The sequence below is a fragment of the Rhinatrema bivittatum genome, chromosome 11 (genome assembly GCF_901001135.1).
Source record: "Rhinatrema bivittatum chromosome 11, aRhiBiv1.1, whole genome shotgun sequence".
NCBI lineage: Eukaryota > Metazoa > Chordata > Amphibia > Gymnophiona > Rhinatrematidae > Rhinatrema > Rhinatrema bivittatum.
Window position 1 is genome coordinate 31,481,944 of NC_042625.1, and position 21,080 is coordinate 31,503,023.

Here is a 21,080-nt window from a genome sequence, read left to right on the forward strand (position 1 = left end):
GCAGGAAACAGGCTGGAGAGGAAATGGAGAGATGCTGGCTTCTGCAGAAAGGAAAGAAGCAGGGGGGAAGCTGGCAGTGAAAGGAGACCGGGATCTGGCTTGTGGGTGAATCCCATGCAAATAACCTCATGGAGGCGCGCGACACCAAGAGGAGCATTGCTGAGCAGCAGCGAAAGGGGAAGAATCTCTCGAGGGGGGCCAGGGTCCCGCTGGGAATAACCTCCTCCCTTGCTGTCCTTTCCTACCCTAGGAGACTCTGGCTGCAGTTTCTGTGGAGGGGAGGGGGGGGGGGGGTGTCCTTCCTCCGCAGAAGGAGCCAATAGAGATGAGTAAAAAACAAACAAAACAATGTAAAGCTGGACTCTGCTGGTGGGAACCAGAGGCTTTTCCCTCAAGGTGTATCTTTACTGGAAGCTACATTGTGCTAGGAGTTCCGCCTTACACTCGCAAACACTACACGAGGGACAAACTGCGGGGGGGATTTCAAGCCAGAGAAAACCCTCTGTGCTGTAAAATCTGGGACCAACAGTGGCTGCTTGCTTAAACACACGCAGTTTTGAACTAAACCCATTTTCCACAGGAGGGTCCGTGTCAACCTGCCACAGCAGCCTTGGGTGGACATTTGGCTTATTCAGGAACTGCAGGGCCCTGCCATGCCTTTGGTTTGTTTTTTTCTTGTGCATGCATCACCAGGACTGGGGAAACCATTTTTATTTGTAGCAGCGTACACTGGGCTGCCTAGATGCCTTTTGCAGTTTCTGGGGTTGCTATGAAACATAGAAAATAGAAATGACGGCAGAAGAAGACCAAATGGCCCATCTAGTCTGCCCAGCAAGCTACGCACTTTATCCATTTTTTTCCACTTTTTTTTCTCTACCACCTGTTACTATTGGCTTCCAGTACCCTCCAGCCCTAATTCCCCTCCACCCCAAAACCAATTTAGAGAGCAGCGCCGTATCTGCATCCAAGTGACATCCAGCTCAATTAGGGGTAGCAACTGCTGTAACAAGCAGGCCACACCCTTGCCCCATACTCTTACCCACCCCTGTTTTTATTTTTTTGTTTTTTTATTTTTTGGAGATAGCAGCCCTCCATCCTTCCACTCCGTGAAGGTGGAACACCAACTACTGGCCACTGGCATCCCGCTCCGTGAATGCCTCTGTGGCTACTGCCGCTCCGTGCAGTGTTTTGCTGCCTCCACTTTATTCACGCCCTCTAGACTTGATGGATCCACAGTGTTTATCCCACGCCTCTTTGAAGTCATTCACAGTTTTAGACTTCACCACTTCCTCCGGAAGGGCATTCCAGGCATCCACCACCCTTTCCGTGAAGAAATACTTCATATATATATATATATATATATATCCGCAGTAGCAGACAGGAATAGCAGTTTATATATACACATACACACACACACACACATACATGTGCATATATAAACTGCTGTTCCATCTGCCACTGTGGGGCATTATTCTGCTGTTTTGATTGCCATTGCATTTATGTCTCTTCGCCTTTGACAAAGATTAAAGTTGTGCTGAAAGTTTCAGCATGTTGTAGTGTATCCTGGGTCACCTGCTCAGGAACAGAGGTATTAACTGCATTGAAGCTGGGGTGCCTGGATCATTTCCCCCCGTATCTGAAGATCCCCCTATCAGAAGGGAGCTGGAGGACTCTTCTGCTGCAGCACACCCCCAGCTATTGGTAGCAGGTTTCTCCCCACGGTGCCTGGTGGGGGCCCTACACCTATTTTTAAACTTTTCACAAATATTTCATAGTTATAAGAACAGAATAACTAAATCGCAACAAGCCAGCTTCAACTCTATTGTCAAACTTTATATTTATTTATTTATTTATTTAATTTATTTATTTATTTTTTTATTTTTAGTTTTTATATACCGATTTTCCTGCATAAAATGCATATCAAACCGGTTTACAATGAAACAGAATAAGCAGGAAGTAGAATTCCTTAGTCTAATACATTTAAACGTCAATAACAAAAAAATTGTAAACAAAGCAAACAGCTAAACAACATTAATAAAGGTTAAATTAATAACAAAAACATAAATACAATTATTTTAGAAGGAGCACAAATGGTAGCACGAAGGGGAAAACCCTAGTCCTAGTCACAGGAAACACTTCAATCCATGCTACGAGACAGCTATAGCAGCAAATGGAACATTACTTCATAAAGGCATAATTTCTGGGTGAAACTATGCCAGTTTAAAGCTCACACACAGGCACTTCAGAAACAGACAGAGCAGTGGACCGATTTCCTGCTTCCATGAGCTCTTTGGCTCGTTTTTCTTAGGCATCCCAGCTAAAGGGTCCTGACTCCCTCTCAGAATCCAGTTTGGCAAAGATATTTGCTCACAGTTCTCAGGTGATGACAACAAAAGGAGCTCCTGCAAGCAGAAGATTTTTCTGTTTGTATTAACATTGACCTCCCAAGGGGTGTAAGTGCTGGGAACTCTCCACATTTAGACACCTGACTCCAGGTCTCCAGGAGAGCGCCTAGGATCTCTGAGGCCTAAAAATCATCTTTCATGCCCCAGCATTATATGCAGTATACTGTACAAACCTTTATCACCGGTTTTAGTGTAAATCTTTGGCACTTTTGTTTTCTTCTGTTTGGATTCAGAGCTAGAAGAAAACAGACAAGATGAGTTTGCTGAAACAGTATTTTATCAGTGTTATTACTATATTTTGTAGCTGCTATGGCTCTTGTTCTTGGGTACATTTCAGAACTGAGTGGCTTTACATTTTGTAAAATAAAAAACTGGTTCATATAAAATTGTTTCCATATGTCCTGTTGAACAGCACCATAGCCATCATATCTGACCTCTTTAATTGGGGTGTGATATGTGTGCCTGAGACCAACATGGAGACTCTGATTGACCCAGAATCCTCTGCTGCCTTGGCCTGCTTGCAGTTCTGGCCATGTGAAACCTAAATGCCCTATTGAGCCTGACCTGGAGAAATTCTAGGAGACATCTGGACAACAACTGAAGCTGTCTAAAACTTGTGATGGAGGGTCATAAGGTCACAAAAAAAAAAAAAAAGCAAAAGGTCACAATCTCAGCTAGGATATCAACTATAGTGCACTGAGGGTGAAAACATGACAGGACAAACGACTGATGTGAACACCAAGCAAGTAGGCCTCAATTTGGGAAAGGGATCAGGGTAACATAGATCTAGCTTATCTTCTTTTTGACATGAAAAACTGTGTACGTGGGAGAAGGAGCAGTGGGGGAGAAGGAGCAGGGGAAAAAAGATTTCTTTGTAACAATTACCTCTCGTCTGTGCCTGAATACTTTCCTGGAGAAGGTAAAGACTGCTTGCTTCCTGGTTCCTGGGGTGACGCCCACTGAACAGCAATGTCGACGTCAGCAGCTAGGGGCTGGAGCTTAAAAGCCAGTCTCCCTCGGCGCGGCGCGTGTCGCTACCAGGGAATATTTGGACTTGACTGGACACAAGTAAAGTGAGTAATCACTTTTATATTTTCTCCCTGCTCCCAACCCGCCCAGGTCAGAGTCTTAAATTGGAGAAGACTTGGAGAAAAGTAATATCTGGTATCATTCTATAAATTCTTAATAAAATGCCACATACAAAAAGAAAGGCAAAGATAAGAGAGGCAACAACACCCTCTCTATCTGAGCCATATCAATCTCAGATACCAGCAATCTTTTCATCCACTCCTAGAAAAGAGCTGGAGGAGGTGGTCATTGTAGATCAAAGCACTGAGCGGGCGCTTAATCTACCGACCGAAACATCTTTGAGCCCCGGAGCTCCGGGTACCACTCCACTGCCACAAGCAAATTCTTTGGAAGTATCAAAAGTTTCCTTATCTTTAAGTGAAGGCAGTGGAGAGGTCCTGGCTAATAAGGGGAAAGAAGAATCAGGCACAGGAATAGATTTGAAAGTTTTACCACCTAAACCAAACGAAATAACACTTGATTCCCTATGGTCTGCTATTGTCTCTCTCGAAACTGCAATAATAAAACTAACACAACAAACTACAGATGCGAATCTGCAAACAAAAAATTTGGAATTTTCATTAGAAAAATGAACAAGGAAAAACAAGGAGTGGAACTAAGATTGAATGCGCTTGAAACCTGCCATCAAAGATTTACAAAAACAAAAGATATTACACAACAAGAGATTAGAGATGATTGAGAATCAACAAAAGTACTTAAACTTAAGAGTACTCAATTTTCCTAAGCTCAATCTAGTCTCACCCTTGGACATGTTTAAGGAATATTTATCATCTATATTGAAATGGCCTGAGAAATCAATGCCTACTATATCTAAAATATACTATGTGGATATTAAGAGTAACATAGCTGAGGGAAAGAAAGAGGAGGGATTGCCATTAAATTTATCAGAAGTGTTAGAAATGACGTTAGAATAAAAAATTGAGGATAGAACTACCTTACATGTTAGTTTTGTTTTTGCAACAGATAGGGATGCTATATTCAGATTGTTTATGAAGAAGAGAACAGAACTTTTCCACGGTGGAAAGATCTGGGTTTACCCAGATCTTTCCAGAACAACTCAATTAAGGAGAAAAAAATTCCTAGAATTAAGAACAGACGTGGAAAGTAAAAGGTGGGAAAATGATTGTAAAATATCCATGTAGGTGTGAAGTTTGGAGCAATGGTCAAAAATATGTTTATTTTGAGATAACACAGTTAAAAAAGTTTCTTGAATCTCCCCCCCCAGTGAAAATTAGCAACAGGAATGAAGCAGTAATATATATATCTAGGTGTGTCTTTTTTTTTTTTCATTTGTAAAAGGTATTCCTGTTTTCCTTAAACCGCTCAAATTTCTCTCTCAATCCTGGAGCACTACCTCTTACATTTCTTATTGCAGATTAGAGATATATACCTAAGTTATTATTGATATAATAATATGGAAAATCTGTAACCATTTGTTTACTTTCTTCTATGTGATTGTCAAAATCAGCATAAATAAAAAATTAAAAAAAACAAAAAACAAAAAAAAAAAAACTGTGTACATGATACTCCCACCACTCCTCCCATTTGACATACCATGTATATTTCAGCTGTATATATTTCCATATATATATATTTCCATGTATATTTCCGCTGACTATAATCCATGTTTCTGTACTACTAATTTATTGTTTTATGTTAATTTATAGTTTGGAATTTTTGTTAACTTATTGTTTGATTACTTAATTCTGTCCTATCTTCCGACATCCATGTTTTTACTCTCCCTGTTTTAATGTAACTTCTCATTTCCACTTATACGTTAATTGGTTTTTTCCCCTTGTTCTAATGTAAACCGGTACGATAAGACCTGGTCTTGAGTGTCGGTATAGAAAAAGAAGTTAAATAAAAAAATTAAAATACTCCCATACTTGCATGTAATTTAGGGATTAAGACCATTTATGTTATCTATAAAAAGAAGACTTTACTAATGTACAGAGAGACAGAAAGTAATGCTCCTCCTGAGCATTTTCCCAGAGAACTGCTGCAACTCTGTACCTCCCAAGGGTACCTGTATTACTTATTGATATGCAACAAAAAATTGATATTTGTTTCTACAAATTTTGGTATGGTATCCTTGTGTCCATGGAGAAGCATCTTAAGTGTGTTTGGAGCTTAACAGGTGAAAAAGTAAAATGGTAAAATACAGATTGCAAATTCATTGGGTAATTTCTGTCCAATCCAGATTTTAAACATCTATCCTAATGTATAATATGTATAATCTAATTTCTTTAAATCAAGATTACAAACAACGTTAATTTTCAGTACAATACTCAAAGGAAACATGGGCAAATATAGATCATCATGTGTAATTCTGGATAGGACCCAGTTTTTAATTCCCATCATAGTACATTGTGGGATATGAATTTCAATTATTTCTACTAAGGAAACAGTGATAGCAGTTTCAGAATACTGAGATCATGGGCATGGAAAACAAAGATTGAGCCAAATTAACACAGATAAATGCTAGAATTAGCTGGCAAGTATATTAATTTTTCCTAAAAAAAAAAGTAATTAAATGAAGTCATCTAACAAACACTGGGGGGCTGATGCAATATCAAGCACGGAAAAACATGCATCCAAACTGGGCACACAATTTTTTCAACACGTGCACATCCTTCTCCTGGACGTCCAATGCAATAGGCAAATGAGCTGCCTCACTAAAAAGAACGCACTAGGGTTAAATTGTGCGTTCCTAGCACATCCATAGCATCCAGCGCCCAAGAGATGTGGGTATGCACTGGTTAGTAAAATGGACACGCAATTAATGAGTGTCCATTTTCCTAACCGGTGCACAGCCAGAGGTTAGGAAAACAGACACTCGTAAATTGAGCATCTGTCATACTGCTTCCTGTAGTTGCTCCTACTTGGAACATGTGAAGACTTAACATCAGCTCTGGGGCCAGCATAAAGTTTTGCATGTCAAACGTGTTCGTTGGCCACAAGGTGAATTATTTTTGCAGCACGTGTAATAGCTAATAGCCTCATCGACCTGGTATTTGCATTTCATGAACTCTATTTGCTACACGCTGGTTTGGTCGAGCTAAGACCATTTATTGCATCGGTAGTTATTGTAGCTCATCCAAAACACACCTCCAACTGTGGGGCAAGCTATAGGCTAGGCCGACTGCAATGTATTGCATCGGCTCCTGGAAAACGGAGCGGAGCGTACATGAACCGTTCTCCTAAGAAAACAAGGACTTATACCAAGCACGGTTCCAGGCGATCACGTGTGTGCACGTCCCAAGGGAAATCTCACAGTCACGTGACGCTCACAGCACCACTCACCTGCCGTCTTTTGCCTGTTCACAGTATTCACGAGCCCGCAGCGGCCTCCCTAACACCCTAACCAGTAACAGCGCGCTGCCAACACTCAACCGACCGTAGGCTCTGCCCACTGCTACAGCCATAGCATCCTAGCCAGCGATGCACGCGCCCCGCGCAGCTCCCACCCGGCCAGGTTAATCCTAGCCTGAACCACCCTCGCCCCGCCCTCAGGTGACCGCCGCGCCAGCGCACTCTCCCAGCTGATTGGTTAATGGACTCCTCCGACAGGCAGTCGTCTGCAGCCCGATAGGCCGCAGCAGTTCACGTGCGTCGCCTCGCCAGAGCTTCGGGGCGGAGTCAGCCCGACCTCTTGTTGGCGCTGATAGGCTGAGAGGAAGGTTTAGCGCCGGCACTGATAGGTTGAGAGGAAGGTTTGGCTCCTTACTCACGGAATGGCGTGAATTGCGGGCCCGCCTGGACCCTGCAATTCACGTAAGTGGGGCTGTGGCTTACCTCGGAGGGTTGCTTGTTTCTTTAACAGCGTGCATGGGGAGCCAGGATGCGTGTTACTCTGGTGGGCATCTCGGTACGCGTTACCCCGGAGGTTATAGCCTATACCCACACGGGACGGCTTCGAGTCTTAAAATATTTGGTAAAAACTGAGGGTTTGCGTGTTTTGCTGCTGGATTTTCTGCGTAGTTCCTGTGCAACATAATCAGGTGTTCTATCGGCTTCTTGTTTGGTGGGCAGTATTACTGGATCGGCTCTTGGATGCCTGCGTGCTGTAAACCCTTGCATATTAGCTCATGGAACCTCGTGCATGTGACCTTTTGTGTGCTGGAAGTCTGTACAGAGAGGATTAGAAATTCCAGGGATTACGTTAGAATTTCATTATTCACCTTGCTGCATCCGAGTTCAAGGTAAGATAGTTTCTTGCACCAAAGAGCTTGCTAAGTTGAAGTGACTTCTTTAAGGAGCATCAATGGATTCGAACCCTGCTTTCCCTGCTTCTCTAATCAAAAATTTTCTATTAAACTCTGGTGAGGAGCTAACATCCAGACCTTGCATAGAAATTCCAGTAACGCAGCCTGCTCCTAGTCTGGACTTGCTAGGCTTATGATTCAATGGGGGTTTTTTTGGTTTTAAACAATAGTCAATTTACAACACTGGGGTGGCTGGGTTCCTGAACCCACCCCAGAACAGAACACTCAACCGCAATCAAACTGCAGATTATTCCCCCGACCCCCCACCCCAAGACCCACAGAGGGCTATAGGTAAGCTACAGGGAACTAAAAGGTTTGAATCAGTCAAATACATCACACAATACAAACTCTAACAGTTAATCATTAATTGCGAGACTGCGAATCCGATGTGGGAGGGATTGTAGATATGCTTGCCAGACCACAAGGAAGCGTCGTCTATGGCGTGTGGACTTACGAGAGGCCAGGCACTCCATGGACATCAGAGCATGCAGACTGTTTCTCCAAGCCCAAAAGGACAGGTTATCCTGGGATCTCCAAACTGAGAGGATCATCTTTTTTCCTACAAGACAAGCTTTACGCAGAACCATGCGCAAACCAGGATCTCAGATCCTAATTGGGGATATACACCCAAATAACCATAAAGGGGTCACCCTGAACGCAACATCTAGCAAATGTAGTCAGCCACACGGCGCCAAAAGCACAGTATGGGGGGGGCATGACCAAAAAGCGTGTGACAGTGTCCCTGGGACATGGCCGCAACGGGTACAGCCTGCCCCTTCGGCTATAGTAATTTGAAAGGCCATTTGGGGCGACATACACGCCCGGCTTAAGAATTTCAATTGTAATTCTCTGTAATACATACTGTCCGAGATTCTGGTTATGCGCCTAAAGCAAACCTTTAAAATGGGCTGGGTAACAAAAAAGTCCCCATCCTTATTCCATCGTGCTTCTAGAGTGGGGCACACATCTCCCTCCAACGGGCCGATACATTAAAGTCCACGGGAGAGCGCACAGGCCACCCTACTGTGCGCGCGATTCTCTATTCAAATGAGGCCCGGCGGTAAAAACAGGCAAAAGGAGGTGCTAGGGACACTAGCACGTCCCTAGCACCTCCTTTTGGATAGGAGCGGCGGATTTGACAGCAAACGCTCAATTTTGCCGGCGTCAGTTCTCAAGCCCGCTGACAGCCATGGGCTCGGAAACCGGCCGCCGGCAAAATTGAGCGTCCGGTTTTCGACCTGACAGCAGTGGGCCGACTTCAAATTTTTTTTTTTACTTTTGGAAACTTTCGGGACCTCCGACTTAATATCGCCAAACGAAACATCTGATCTAAGGTATGAAACACCACTGGGTCTTTGTTAGCATCTGGGATTGTGTGTATATAATGTTGAATTTGTAAATACGGGAACGTGTGCGTAGCCCCGACTCCATATGTTGTCTGGATGTCTTTAAAGGATATAAGCACCCCATCCCACGTGGGCAAATGATCTAAACGGGTAATTCCCGTGGTGTGCCATACCCGAAAACTTGAGGACCGTGTGCCTGGTAGAAATTCAGCATTCCCCATTACTGGAAGAAAATATGCACACTTGGCAGGTATCTTTAATATTTTCGTCACCCATTTCCATGTCAACCTAAGAGGCCGCACAAGAACGGTACTCTTAAGAAAGGCCGGGAGGTGAGCTGGGCTGGCCTGAAGTACATATGCAGGGACCATAGGTGCCATCATTGCCCCATCCGAATATAGCGGGGTATAAACCGGTATATCGGTCAGCCAATCTCCTATAATCCGTAAATTACATGCCAAATTATAGGCTGCCAAATCCGGCATTCCGAGACCTCCCCTTCCCCATCTGGCCTTCAGCCAAGATAAAGGGAGATGAGCCCTCCCCCCTTTCCAAAGGAAGCCTCGAGTGTGCTCTCGAGCCTAAAAAGATCCCCCTTGTGTAGTATTACTGGCAGATTTTGAAGTAAGTACAGCCATTTGGGTAAAATGGTCATTTGAAAGAGATTTATCCGGCCACTTAAAGAAATGGGTAGGCCTCACCAGTTGGTCAGACTGTCTTTCGTGCTTTGCAGTAATCTAGGTATATTTGCCTGATACACAAGGTCAGGGTCGGCCGGGAGATTCACCCCCAAGTAACAGATGTGATCCTTAGCCCACTGTAACGGAAAAGGATCTGGCCAACTAGCGGGCAGAGTAGGTTGATATGCTAGCATGGGGGATTTAGACTCATTGAGTCGCAATCCAGAAAAGCCACCAAATTTCCCCATTAAATTTAGCAGGGACGACAGAGAAGTCAGAGGATTTGTGATAAAAACTAATAAGTCATCCGCAAAAGCTACTCCTTTAAATATGCGCGAGTCAAACAGTATACCCCGAATCTCTGGACACTGAGAAATGGCCAGCAAAAGAGGTTCCAACTGCAAGATGAATAGTAAAGGTGAGAGTGGACAGCCCTGTTGAGTTTCCCTGGTCACCTCTAGGGTTTCCGAGCACATGCCATTTGCGAGAATGGCGGCTTGGGGATTCGTATATAATAATCTCACAGCCTGTAGAAAAAAACCAGAGAACCCCATTTGCTCCAATACGTAAAATAAGTAACTCCACTCTACCCTATCAAACGCCTTTTCGGCAACAAAACTTATAACCAAATAGGGAACGTCCATCTGTCTACCCATTGCTATGGCAGTCATTACTCGACAAATGTTGGCCAAGGCATATCACTGCCGGACAAATCCCAATTGGTGATCACCAACAAGAGTGGGTAGAATATTTGCCAGATGATCTGCCAATATTTTAGCCAATAGTTTATGGTCCTGATTTAGCAAAGAAATCGGGCGCTAGGACTCAGGAGCAAGAGGGTCCTTGCCCGCTTTGGGGATTAGTGTAATTAATGTCAAATTTTCATGAGTAGGAAAGGTGCCACGGTTTATCATTACGGAAAAACCCTCCGCCAAAGGACCTGATATTAGGTCCCCCAAAAGTTTAAAAAAATCAGCAGTATAGCTGTCAGGTCCAGGGGCTTTAACATTTTTTGCTCGGTTAATAGCCAAGCGAACTTCGTGTTCCGTGATGGGCTGGTTAAGCATTTCCTTTTGGGCTTGTGACAAACCAGGGAGGGGTAGGTCGGAACAAAACCGCGCACACTCCACAGCATTCCCACCCTCTGTTGCATAAAACCTAGTATAAAAATCCAGAAATTCTTCCAAAATGGAAGGAGTGTCCCGAGCCACTTTGGCAGGGGAAGTTCGCAGCACTGGGATAAATCTATTCGCCCTAGCAGACCGAATCAAGTTAGTCATCAAGCGTCTCGTTTTATTACTATACGGATAAAGTTAATATTGATAGTAGAGATAGCTTTTCTTCGCCCCCTGATGTATAAGGGAGTTAAGGGCTGATTGCAGGGAGTGATAGTCGACCCTTGCATTTTTACTCTCAGCCGCTGCCAATTTTATTCGGGCTTTACGCAATTGGCCATTTAGCTCTAGAATGCGTTTATCTAAAACCTTACGGTGATGGAAAGGATATAATATCTCCCCGTATTAAGACGCTTTGATGTCAAGTGTGCTTTGTTGAGGTACCTTGAGATCACTAAAAGTTTTCGGCTAATGGATCACCTCTTTGTGCTATGGAGTGGTGCAAAAAAGGGTTGTAAAGCTTCGAAGATCACGATTGCACGGTGGTTAAAGGATGCTATTGGTTTGGCATACATCTGTCAGGGTCATCCTGTTCCGGAGGGGTTACGAGCTCATTCAACCCGTTCTCCAGCAGCATCCTGGGCTTAATGTCAACAAGTGTTGCTCCAGAAGATTTGTAGAGCGGCTACTTGGAAGAATTTGCACACTTTTGCAAGGCATTATCGTCTGGATGTCCAGGCCCCAGAGTCAACGAGCTTTGGGGAAAGTGTGCTTCGAGCAGGACTGTCACAGTCCCACCCCATTTAAGGAAGCTTGGGTACTGAGCTGGGTATGTACAGGGAAAGGAAAATTGGTTCTTACCTGCTGCTGTTTGTTCCTGTAGTACCACAGATCAGTCCAGAGTCCTGCCCAGAGGAAGTCTTGGATTTGGAGAGTCCGCTCGATCTGTTATAGTAATCAGTCTGAAGAATGGCACAGGTTTTGTATGTAGTCCTGCATGTTTTTTTGTTATTGAAGTCAAGTTCTGAGTTATCAACTTCCCATTGCTCGTTCAGGGGATTATAACTTGGTGGTTGTGGTTGGTGTTATTGTCATCTTGGCTTGGGGACTTATCAATACTGAGGGACTGCAGATGGCACCTCAGGTTATGTTGCAGTGTCAGTAAAACTTTCTCTGTCTCCATCTTCTGGAGGGGAGGCAAAATCTGGAGTCTGGCCTGATCTGTGGTACTAAAGGAATGAAAATTAGCAGGAAAGAACCAATTTTCCCATACTTCTGGTGGCCAAGTGCTTGCCAAGAACTTGGCCTACACCAGAGGAGAGAGGCAGCCATGCTGGGGCATGAAAGATGATTTTTAGGCCTCAGAGATTTTTAGGCGCTCTCCTGGAGACCTGGAGTCAGGTGTCTAAATGTGGAGAGTTCCCAGCACTTACACCCCTTGGGAGGTCAATGTTAATACAAACAGAAAAATCTTCTGCTTGCAGGAGCTCCTTTTGTTGTCATCACCTGAGAACTGTGAGCAAATATCTTTGCCAAACTGGATTCTGAGAGGGAGTCAGGACCCTTTAGCTGGGATGCCTAAGAAAAACGAGCCAAAGAGCTCATGGAAGCAGGAAATCGGTCCACTGCTCTGTCTGTTTCTGAAGTGCCTGTGTGTGAGCTTTAAACTGGCATAGTTTCACCCAGAAATTATGCCTTTATGAAGTAATGTTCCATTTGCTGCTATAGCTGTCTCGTAGCATGGATTGAAGTGTTTCCTGTGACTAGGACTAGGGTTTTCCCCTTCGTGCTACCATTTGTGCTCCTTCTAAAATAATTGTATTTATGTTTTTGTTATTAATTTAACCTTTATTAATGTTGTTTAGCTGTGCTTTGTTTACAATTTTTTTGTTATTGACGTTTAAATGTATTAGACTAAGGAATTCTACTTCCTGCTTATTCTGTTTCATTGTAAACCGGTTTGATATGCATTTTATGCAGGAAAATCGGTATATAAAAACTAAAAATAAATAAATAAATAGGACTCTGTCCTGTAAATAAAAAGAAACTTGTTTTGGCATTACAGCTAATGGAGTTGCCAGCACTTATTGCAAGATTTTAGCCCAGTAGAGGTACTTTCCCTGAATTTTAAGTTTGTACTAACAAGGAGGGTTTTATCCCTCCCCCAGAGAGAGTTTGGTCAGCATTTCCCAGTAATGGTTTTTTTTCACTCCACTACAACATCTGATCTCCCACCGATTACATTAGAACTCTAGAACCAGTCCCTGACCTGGAACCTCTGTAAACCTCCTTTTCCCTACTGCAGCTGGAGGCTGCCTCTAGCCCCATCCTGGCACCTGCCTAGAACCTGTGCCTTGCTGATACCCCCTAATGCTGATTGTGTATTTATGTTGTGGTCAAACTTAAAGGTCCGACGGTACAATTTTAAGAGAATAAACGGAATTGGGACATTTTGTGGGAACAATGAGGAATTAAAATTTATTTTAAAATATTTTATATCCTGTTGATCTGAGCATCAGTGTTCCTCAGTGGATTACAGTATAAAAACATACACAACAATGGGATAATCGCTGCTATAAACATAATAATTCTGGGGGGTGATAACGCTCTTGGTGAAAGGACGTATAAAGTGTGTTGTAAAATTCATTATCCACATCTATTAAACTGAGAAGTGCCGGTTGCTAGTAATGAGTTGGTATGAAGCATTATAAGAACGTCTGTGTTGTCTTTGCAGAGGAGGGCTTAAAAATGCTGGATCAGGATTTCACAGTGTCTGCCCCTGGGAAAGTTATTCTTCATGGAGAGCACGCAGTGGTACATGGAAAGGTAGGTATTTATTAGCTTTTCTATACCGATATTCGAGGGTACATCACATCGGTTTACATATAACTGAAGAGAAATACAATAAAACACAAGAGGGGGTAAGGGAGCAGCGAGGAACAGACGATATGCAAAGTGGGGAGGGGTAAAAAAGGACAGGAAAACTAAAGAGTGAACAGAACCTTGTGGTGAATCAAAGTGAAAAAATATGTACTAGTCAGTAAGTATCTATATATAATCTTGCAGAATGATACAGTGCAATCAAAGAGAGGGGTCTTGAAGAGGTAGGGGGGAGGGGGAGAAGAGCACTGTATACAATCTTTAAAGAGTTACAAAACAGAGGCATGGCAGGGGGGGAGAGAAGAAAATACATTATAGGCATAGAGGGATGAGAAATATATACGATCTTGCAAATTATACAAATGTATATAACTTATACGAAATAACGCATGGCAGAGATTTGGTGGGGCAAGGGAGGAAAGTTGAACGGGGGCGTAGAATAGGGCAGGGGTGATGAAGTGGGGTCCAATTCCAGGAATGCTTGTTTAAAGAGCCAAGTCTTAAGCCCTTTTTGAATTTTTGAGTACAGGATTCCAGTCGGAGCTTGAGGTCCATGGTATTCCAGAGGGTGGGGCCTGTGATAGGGATGGCTCGCTCCCTGGTGGAGGTGAGGTGTGCGATTTTAAGGGTGGGGGTGTACCTTTGTGAGCTGCTCTGGTTGGACAGTTGGAGGGGCGGAAGCGGAAAGCATCATCAAGCCAGGGGAGGTTGTAGTTGTAAAGGGATTTGTGAATGATAGTAAGGGTTTTATATACAATGCGGGCGGAGATGGGGAGCCAATGGAGTTCCTTAAGGATGGGAGTGATGTGGTCGGCTTTTCGAGTATTAGTAAGGATTCTGGCTATTGCGTTCTGTAACATTTGGAGGGGTTTGATAGTAGACTAAGGGAGGCCTAGGAGTAAAGAATTGCAGTAATCCATTTTTGTAAGTAGAGTCACTTGTAAAACTGTACAGAAGTCGTGTGCATGGAGCAGGGGTTTACATTTTTGGAGGATATGGAGCTTGAAGAAGCCTTCTTTTAGGGTAGTGTTAATGTGCTTTTTTAAGTTTAGATGGTTGTCTATGGAGATCCCAAGATCTCGTACGCAGAGCAGGAAGGAATTCGAGGGGAGGGTGGGATCACAGGGAATGGATGGCGTTCGGTTGTGATGGTTAGATATGATGAGGAGTTCCATTTTAGAGGTTTAGTGGAGGTTGGTGAGGACTGTGTTTATGGAAGTGAGGCAATGTTCCCAAAACTTTAGATATTTGGGGAGAGATTCTTGAATGGGGATGAGGATTTGGATGTCATCAGCATATAGGAAAAACTTGAGGCCAAGGTCAGAGAGGAGATGGCAGAGGGCAAAAGGTAAATATTAAAGAGGGGGAGGATAAGGAGGAGCCCTGGGGGACACCTTGGGTAAGGGGGATGTGGGAGGATTCAGAGTTTGCGATTTTTACAGTGTAGACTCTATTTTTCAGGTAGGAGGTAAACAAAAGTAAGGCTGCGCCTGTAATGCCAATTTCAGATAGGCGGGTAAGGAGGATCTTGTGACTAATAGTATCGAAGGCTGAAGAGATATCAAGGAGGGCAAGGATAAAGGATTGCCCGTGGTCCATGCCCTTGAGGAGGGTGTCAGTGAGTGAGAGTAAGAGGCTTTCTGTATTGAGTGACTTGCGGAAGCCGAATTGGGATGGGTGTAAGATGTCATGATCTTCCAGGTATTCGGAGAGCTGGGAGTTGATGCCCTTTTCCATAATTTTGGCTAAAAAGGGAAGGTTGGAAATGGGATGGTAATTAGAGGGGTTGGTAGGGTCGAGGGTAGGTTTTTTGAGGAGGGATCTTGACAACTGCAAGTTTGAGAGGGTCTGGGACTTTGCCATGGGAAAGGGAGCAGTTAATTATATCGGTAATGGGTTTTGAGATGATCGTGGGGATGGATAGTAGAGTTTTAGTGGGGATGGTGTCAGAGGTGTGAGTGGCAGGTTTGATTTTTTTTTTTTTTTAAATAGATTCAATTTCCTTGGCAGAGGTTAAATCAAGGGATACTAAGTTGGTGTTGGGTTTTTTGGAGAGCGGGTTTGCCGGAGTGGGGGTAGTGGAGAAGTGGAGGAGGATATTTGCTATTTTATTTTTGAAAAATTGGGCGAGTTCTTTGCATTTACTATTGGCTTCTTCATCAGTGATTGTGGGGGGGGGGGGGTTGATTTAGTGAGTTCCGCCACGTCTGAGAAAAGGGCTTTTGCATTGTATTGGTAATCATGGATTTTTGCAGCACAATAGTCACGTTTGGTCTGGAGAATCGAGAGTCTGTAGGAATGCAGCGTGGATTTGTAGGTGGCTGAGTGCTTTGGGGTGGGGTTTTTGCGCCAAATTCTTTCTTTGATTCTGAGGTCGTTTTTTAGTTCTTTTAATTTAGGGGTACCAGGGTTTTTTTGTTGTGTGAGAATGATGTATCTCTTTATTAATGAGAGGGCATATTTGATTGGCTGTGGTGGTGGTGGTGAGGTTATTCCAGGAGGAGAGTGCTGCGTCAGGGTTGGTGAGGTCTAGGTTGTTAAGGGAATTGGTGCAGGAGGAGATCAGGTCATCAGTGGAGCAGCGTTTACGGAAGGAGATGGTGTTACTGAGAGTGGTGGGGGACTTTATAGTAAAGAGTGCTTTGATGAGGGCATGGTCTGACCATGGGACAGGAATACAGGTGGGTGAATCGGGGCAGTGAATATGGGAGTTGATAAAGATTAGGTTGAGGGTATGGCCTGCTTTGTGAGTGGGGGAAAGTGATAAGTTGTTGGAAACCAAGGGCATGAAGGGAGTTGAGGAGGGGGTGGCATCTGCATGGAGATTAAAGTCTCCTAAAATTACAGCGGGGGTGTCTATATTGAGATTGTCAGATATGAATTCGATGAGAGGGGATGGATTGTGTTCCAGTAGACAAAGTGGAATAAATTCCAATGCTGTGCAGACCACAATTAAATCAAAAAAAATTTTCGATTTTGAATGAAACCACATCAGCAAGCCAGACGACGGCAGTGAAAAACACTTGCCGCCCGGACTACTCGTCACTTGCGGTTTAGATGTATCAAAGTGTATATTTAGAGAGTATGATTCAAAACAGTCTTAGAATATCAGCTGGTCCCTGAAAGTAAACTTCAGAAGTTAAATCCCCGACAGCGGCCGGTGTTTCGCGATGCAAGGATCGCTTCCTCAGGAGTGCTTTATGAATTGTTGGTAAGGGTGCTGACAAACAAAAAATCAAAATGTAAACAAAGTTACTTATCTTAAAGTGGCACAGCTACACACACCTTCTCTGTGGACGGAAACGTCTCAAACATTGTTGCAATCAGAACGGGACAGCAGGAGCCTTGAAGACGCCGTGTCTTTAAAAAAGCCCGCGCTTCTTGTGCGTGATGATGTCAGGACGATTCTGACGTCACTATTAAATTGCGTTACCATAGTTACATATAAACAATCTCAAATCATTGAAAAAAACCAAAACATTTAGAGGAACACTTGAAGTTCTAGAGACGAATTCAGACCTTCAGGTTCCACACAGCCAAGTCTATGAATCATTTTTCAATGATTTGAGATTGTTTATATGTAACTATGGTAACACAACGTTAGTGACGTCAGAATCGTCCTGACGTCATCACGCACAAGAAGCGTGGGCTTTTTTAAAGACACGGCGTCTTCAAGGCTCCTGCTGTCCCGTTCTGATTGCAACAATGTTTGAGACGTTTCCGTCCACATAGAAGGTGTGTGTAGCTGTGCCGCTTTAAGATAAGTAACTTTGTTTACATTTTGATTTTTTGTTTGTCAGCACCCTTACCAACAATTCTTAAAGCACTCCTGAGGAAGCGATCCTTGCATCGCGAAACACCGGGCGCTGTCGGGGATTTAACTTCTGAAGTTTACTTTCAGGGACCAGCTGATATTCTAAGACTGTTTTGAATCATACTCTCTAAATATACACTTTGATACATCTAAACCGCAAGTGACGAGTAGTCCGGGCGGCAAGTGTTTTTCACTGCCGTCGTCTGGCTTGCTGATGCGGTTTCATTCAAAATCGAAACATTTTTTTTATTTAATTGTGGTCTGCACAGCATTGGAATTTATTCCACTTTGTCTTTCTTGTTTTGGGATTTTGATTGATAAGACTAGTGCCGAAGTTCTTTGTTTCATTGTTTTGTGTTCCAGTAGGCCAGGGGGGAGCATATATGAGGCAGATTTGAAGCTCCTTGGGTTTGAAGAGGCCGATTTCCAATCTGGGGGGGGGGGCGCGGTGATGTTGAGAGGTTTGAGTTTGAGGTGTTTTTCAGTTGCTAGGAGGAGACCACCAATTTTTTTTTTTAAGCCTAGGGATGGAGAGGAAGTCATAGGTGTGCATGGGAAGCTGATTTAGGACGTCAGTGTCAGTATTCTTGAGCCAGGACTCTGCGATAGCGCAAATTTCGGGATTGCAGTCTGTGAGGAGGTCGTTGAAGATGGGAGCGTTTTTCAGGAGTGATTGAGCATTGAAGGGAATAATAGAAAGGGAGGTGAGGCCCACGAGTTGGGTTAGTGGGGAGATCATAATTGGAAGGAGTGATTTGCGCTGAGCAAGGGGGCGAGAGAAGGCGGGTGTGGTGTATCTGCGAGTGGGGTAATGAATGCGGGGGATGGGGTGAGAGGTCATAAAAGGACCAGGAAGGGGGAGTTGAGAGCAAGGAAAGATTCTCAGAGATTGAGGGGTAGAGGAGGTGAATCCAGCAGAGAGCAGAGGGGTTTCGAGGGGACTTTGCTGTGCGTGGTGAGTCAAAAAATACTATGTTGCTGTGCCTCACTTGGGGGGGGGAGGGGGGAGAGGAAGATGGGGTGAAGACCAGGGTTATCAAGGTAACCAGAGATTGGGGGGAGGGGGGAGTAGGAGTAAGAAGAGTAAGGGAGGGCGGGCTACTCAAAGAGAGTTGATAGAGCCAATTGAAGGAGGACTGGGGGGAAGGGGAGGGCACTAAGGGGGCAGGCTCCTTCGGCGCACGACGCCAGGGGACGGCGCCTGCTTATCAAGCAGGTGAGAAGTCCCTTACTGATGATGTCGCTTCGGGGGGTGGTCTTTCACGTCCGGTGTAAGCAGTAGGCCGCGATGGGAAGCGTGCTTGGAGGCCGGAAAGGAGGGCCGCTCTCGAGCCAGGCACCCTGGCCCCGATGGGTCGGTGCCGATTGCACGGGTGCGGCAGCGGGAGGTTTGGACGTCGGCGCAGCAAAGAAAGAGGTAGAAAACGGCTCACCTTGTTTCTGGATTTGGCTACAATACTGTCTGTTCTGTCAATCTGAAAAGGTTCGGTTTGTTTTCCTTGACCCCGTGCTTCTGTTCCATTTTCAAAACAGCCTTTCTGTCTTGCATTTGAGGAGTCTGCTGCTTTGTGTCAGTGGCTTCTTTAGCGGTCTTGTAGTTAATAGTAGCGTGCTGGAAACGTGCATATTCCAGTCTTCAGGGTGGTTAAAAGCTGGAATGGAGGAAGGGAGCGGTAACCAGCCAGGCCAAGACACGGAACAATCAGTTGCTTGCACTTTTAAAGGGGCAGTGGATGCCCGTTCTGTGGGCCTGCATTTCGTTTCGTTAGCATTTTTGTAAACCTTTGTAAGCTTCACTTTTGTGACATCTTCAGAAGGATTTGCAGTGTTGGTGGCCGATTCTTGTGCACTGAGGTGAGCTGATACTGGCATCAAGAATTAAAGGGATGTTCTGTCAGAGTTTGGGGATGGAGGGAACTGAAACACCTCTGAAAGATTAAATCTTTTAGTGGCCCCTCTGTGTCCAAATCAGGAGTCTTCTGTGCTCCTTCCTGGTATAAGGTGACACTTTCTGGAGATCCAGACAGGGCTCAGATGGCAGCCAGGGGTGCAGGGAAAGAAATGTGCAAACATCATGGGGAATAGGAAAATTTAAAAAAAAAAAAAAAAAAAACCACAAAAGAGAATCTGTGGTGGTATTTATGAAACCTGTCACATTCTTGGGCCTGGCGTGCACTGAAACGAGCACTTTCATACCTCCTCCTGTGCTTTTACTTTATTGCATCTAATAAAATGAAGTATATAAAACGAGGCATCTTTGTACCTTTTGACATATGCATGTCGTTTGAGTATGAAGCAGGCTGCTGGGCACGTTGAAACGAGCAGGACTTACAGCTCTCGCACGCCTCGTTTTCTCTCTGTCCCCAGGTCGCGCTGGCGGTGAGCTTGAACCTGAGAACGTTCCTTCGAATGAGACGCTGCAGGGAGGGGCAGGTGTCCTTAAAGTTACCGAATATTGGAACCCAGTTAAGCTGGGAGGCTGCCACGCTGCGCTCCCTCTCCTCGGCATTTCCTGGTAAGCTTAAAAGGTTTGTCCCAGAGCTGGAGGATGAACGCTCCCTATTTTGGGTTGGTTAAAAGGTGTAAGGGAATTCTTCTGCACTCCCAGGATTGATTTGTATTAGCAGCGTTTTCCCTAACTGCCAGCTGCTCTCTGGTTTGACCTTGTGGCATCTGTTGAGGTCGGCTGGCAGCGAGTGATAGTGGCTTTCGTGCCCAAGCAGTGAAAGTCTTTCAGTAAAAAAAGAGAAACAGGTAAAGAAGCGTGGAGGAGCAGCGGGCTGCAAACCAAGGCTGTAATCCCATTCCTGCTCCTCGCTGTCTTGGCCAGATCGTTTCACCTTCCACTGCTTTAGGTCCTAAGCCCTCTGGGGATAGGGAAATACCTATAGTACCTGGATGTAATCTGCCTTGAAGTGCTGATCAAATAAAATATTCTCCCAAATGGACGTTTGCAGTGCTGGGGTGGGAACGCTCTTTGTTGATGGACGCATCGTGCAACCCCCAGAAGCTCCTGCCACCAGTCATGACGTCCGGCAGTGGGTTTGGTAGAGTTTGTCTGGAGTAATTTGCTGGCTGATAAATCCTTTCTGTTTCTGAACTCATCCTGATGTGGCGCCATTTGCTAATATCTATCTTTTTAAATCATTTTTTCCACTTTAGATTTCTCTCCCCCCGCCCCTCTTTTCCAGTAACTTGAGGACTGGGGTGGGATGAAGTCTGAGACCGAACCCTCTTCCCCAGACTTCAGCGCTGCCTTTGCTCTCTTTTGAATCGGACCAGCAATGGCACCCGCTTTCCTTTTGCCCTTGGAGCTCCAGCGTGTCGCCACCTGAGCCCTGTCGGACGGGAGACTCAAACCTGAGTCCCTTCTGCTGCCACCTCTTCCTCATATTGCAGTAGATCTACTGCAGCCCCAAAATCCATGACGATTTTTGTAAGGCCATAAGGCCTGATTCAGTTACAAACTTTCCATAGGACACAGCT

General features: G+C 44.6%; 2 protein-coding genes across 11 annotated transcripts in view; one reads left to right on the forward strand and one right to left on the reverse strand.

Annotated features, from left to right (window-relative positions):
• The window catches only part of MMAB (metabolism of cobalamin associated B), a 32,964-nt gene extending 25,961 nt beyond the window's left edge, over positions 1–7,003 (reverse strand). For 3 of the 5 annotated variants that reach the window (XM_029620085.1, XM_029620086.1, XM_029620084.1), the window contains exons 1-2: positions 6,798–7,003; positions 2,579–2,640 (exon numbers count right to left, since the gene is read on the reverse strand). In XM_029620085.1, the coding sequence (XP_029475945.1) occupies positions 2,579–2,640; positions 6,798–6,919 (184 nt within the window). In that variant the 5' untranslated portion in view covers positions 6,920–7,003. Of the gene's footprint in view, positions 1–2,578; positions 2,641–6,797 lie in introns of those variants that run through there. The other 2 variants (XM_029620082.1, XM_029620083.1) reach the window with 1 other exon arrangement.
• Positions 7,004–7,178: 175 nt separating this feature from the next.
• The window catches only part of MVK (mevalonate kinase), a 51,278-nt gene continuing 37,376 nt past the window's right edge, over positions 7,179–21,080 (forward strand). The window contains exons 1-3 of one of the 6 annotated variants that reach the window (XM_029571450.1): positions 7,179–7,268; positions 13,635–13,726; positions 19,962–20,109. In XM_029571450.1, coding sequence (XP_029427310.1) covers positions 13,649–13,726; positions 19,962–20,109 — 226 coding nt within the window. In that variant the 5' untranslated portion in view covers positions 7,179–7,268; positions 13,635–13,648. Of the gene's footprint in view, positions 7,269–7,295; positions 7,697–11,864; positions 11,884–13,634; positions 13,727–19,961; positions 20,110–21,080 lie in introns of those variants that run through there. The other 5 variants (XM_029571449.1, XM_029571448.1, XM_029571452.1 and 2 more) reach the window with 5 other exon arrangements.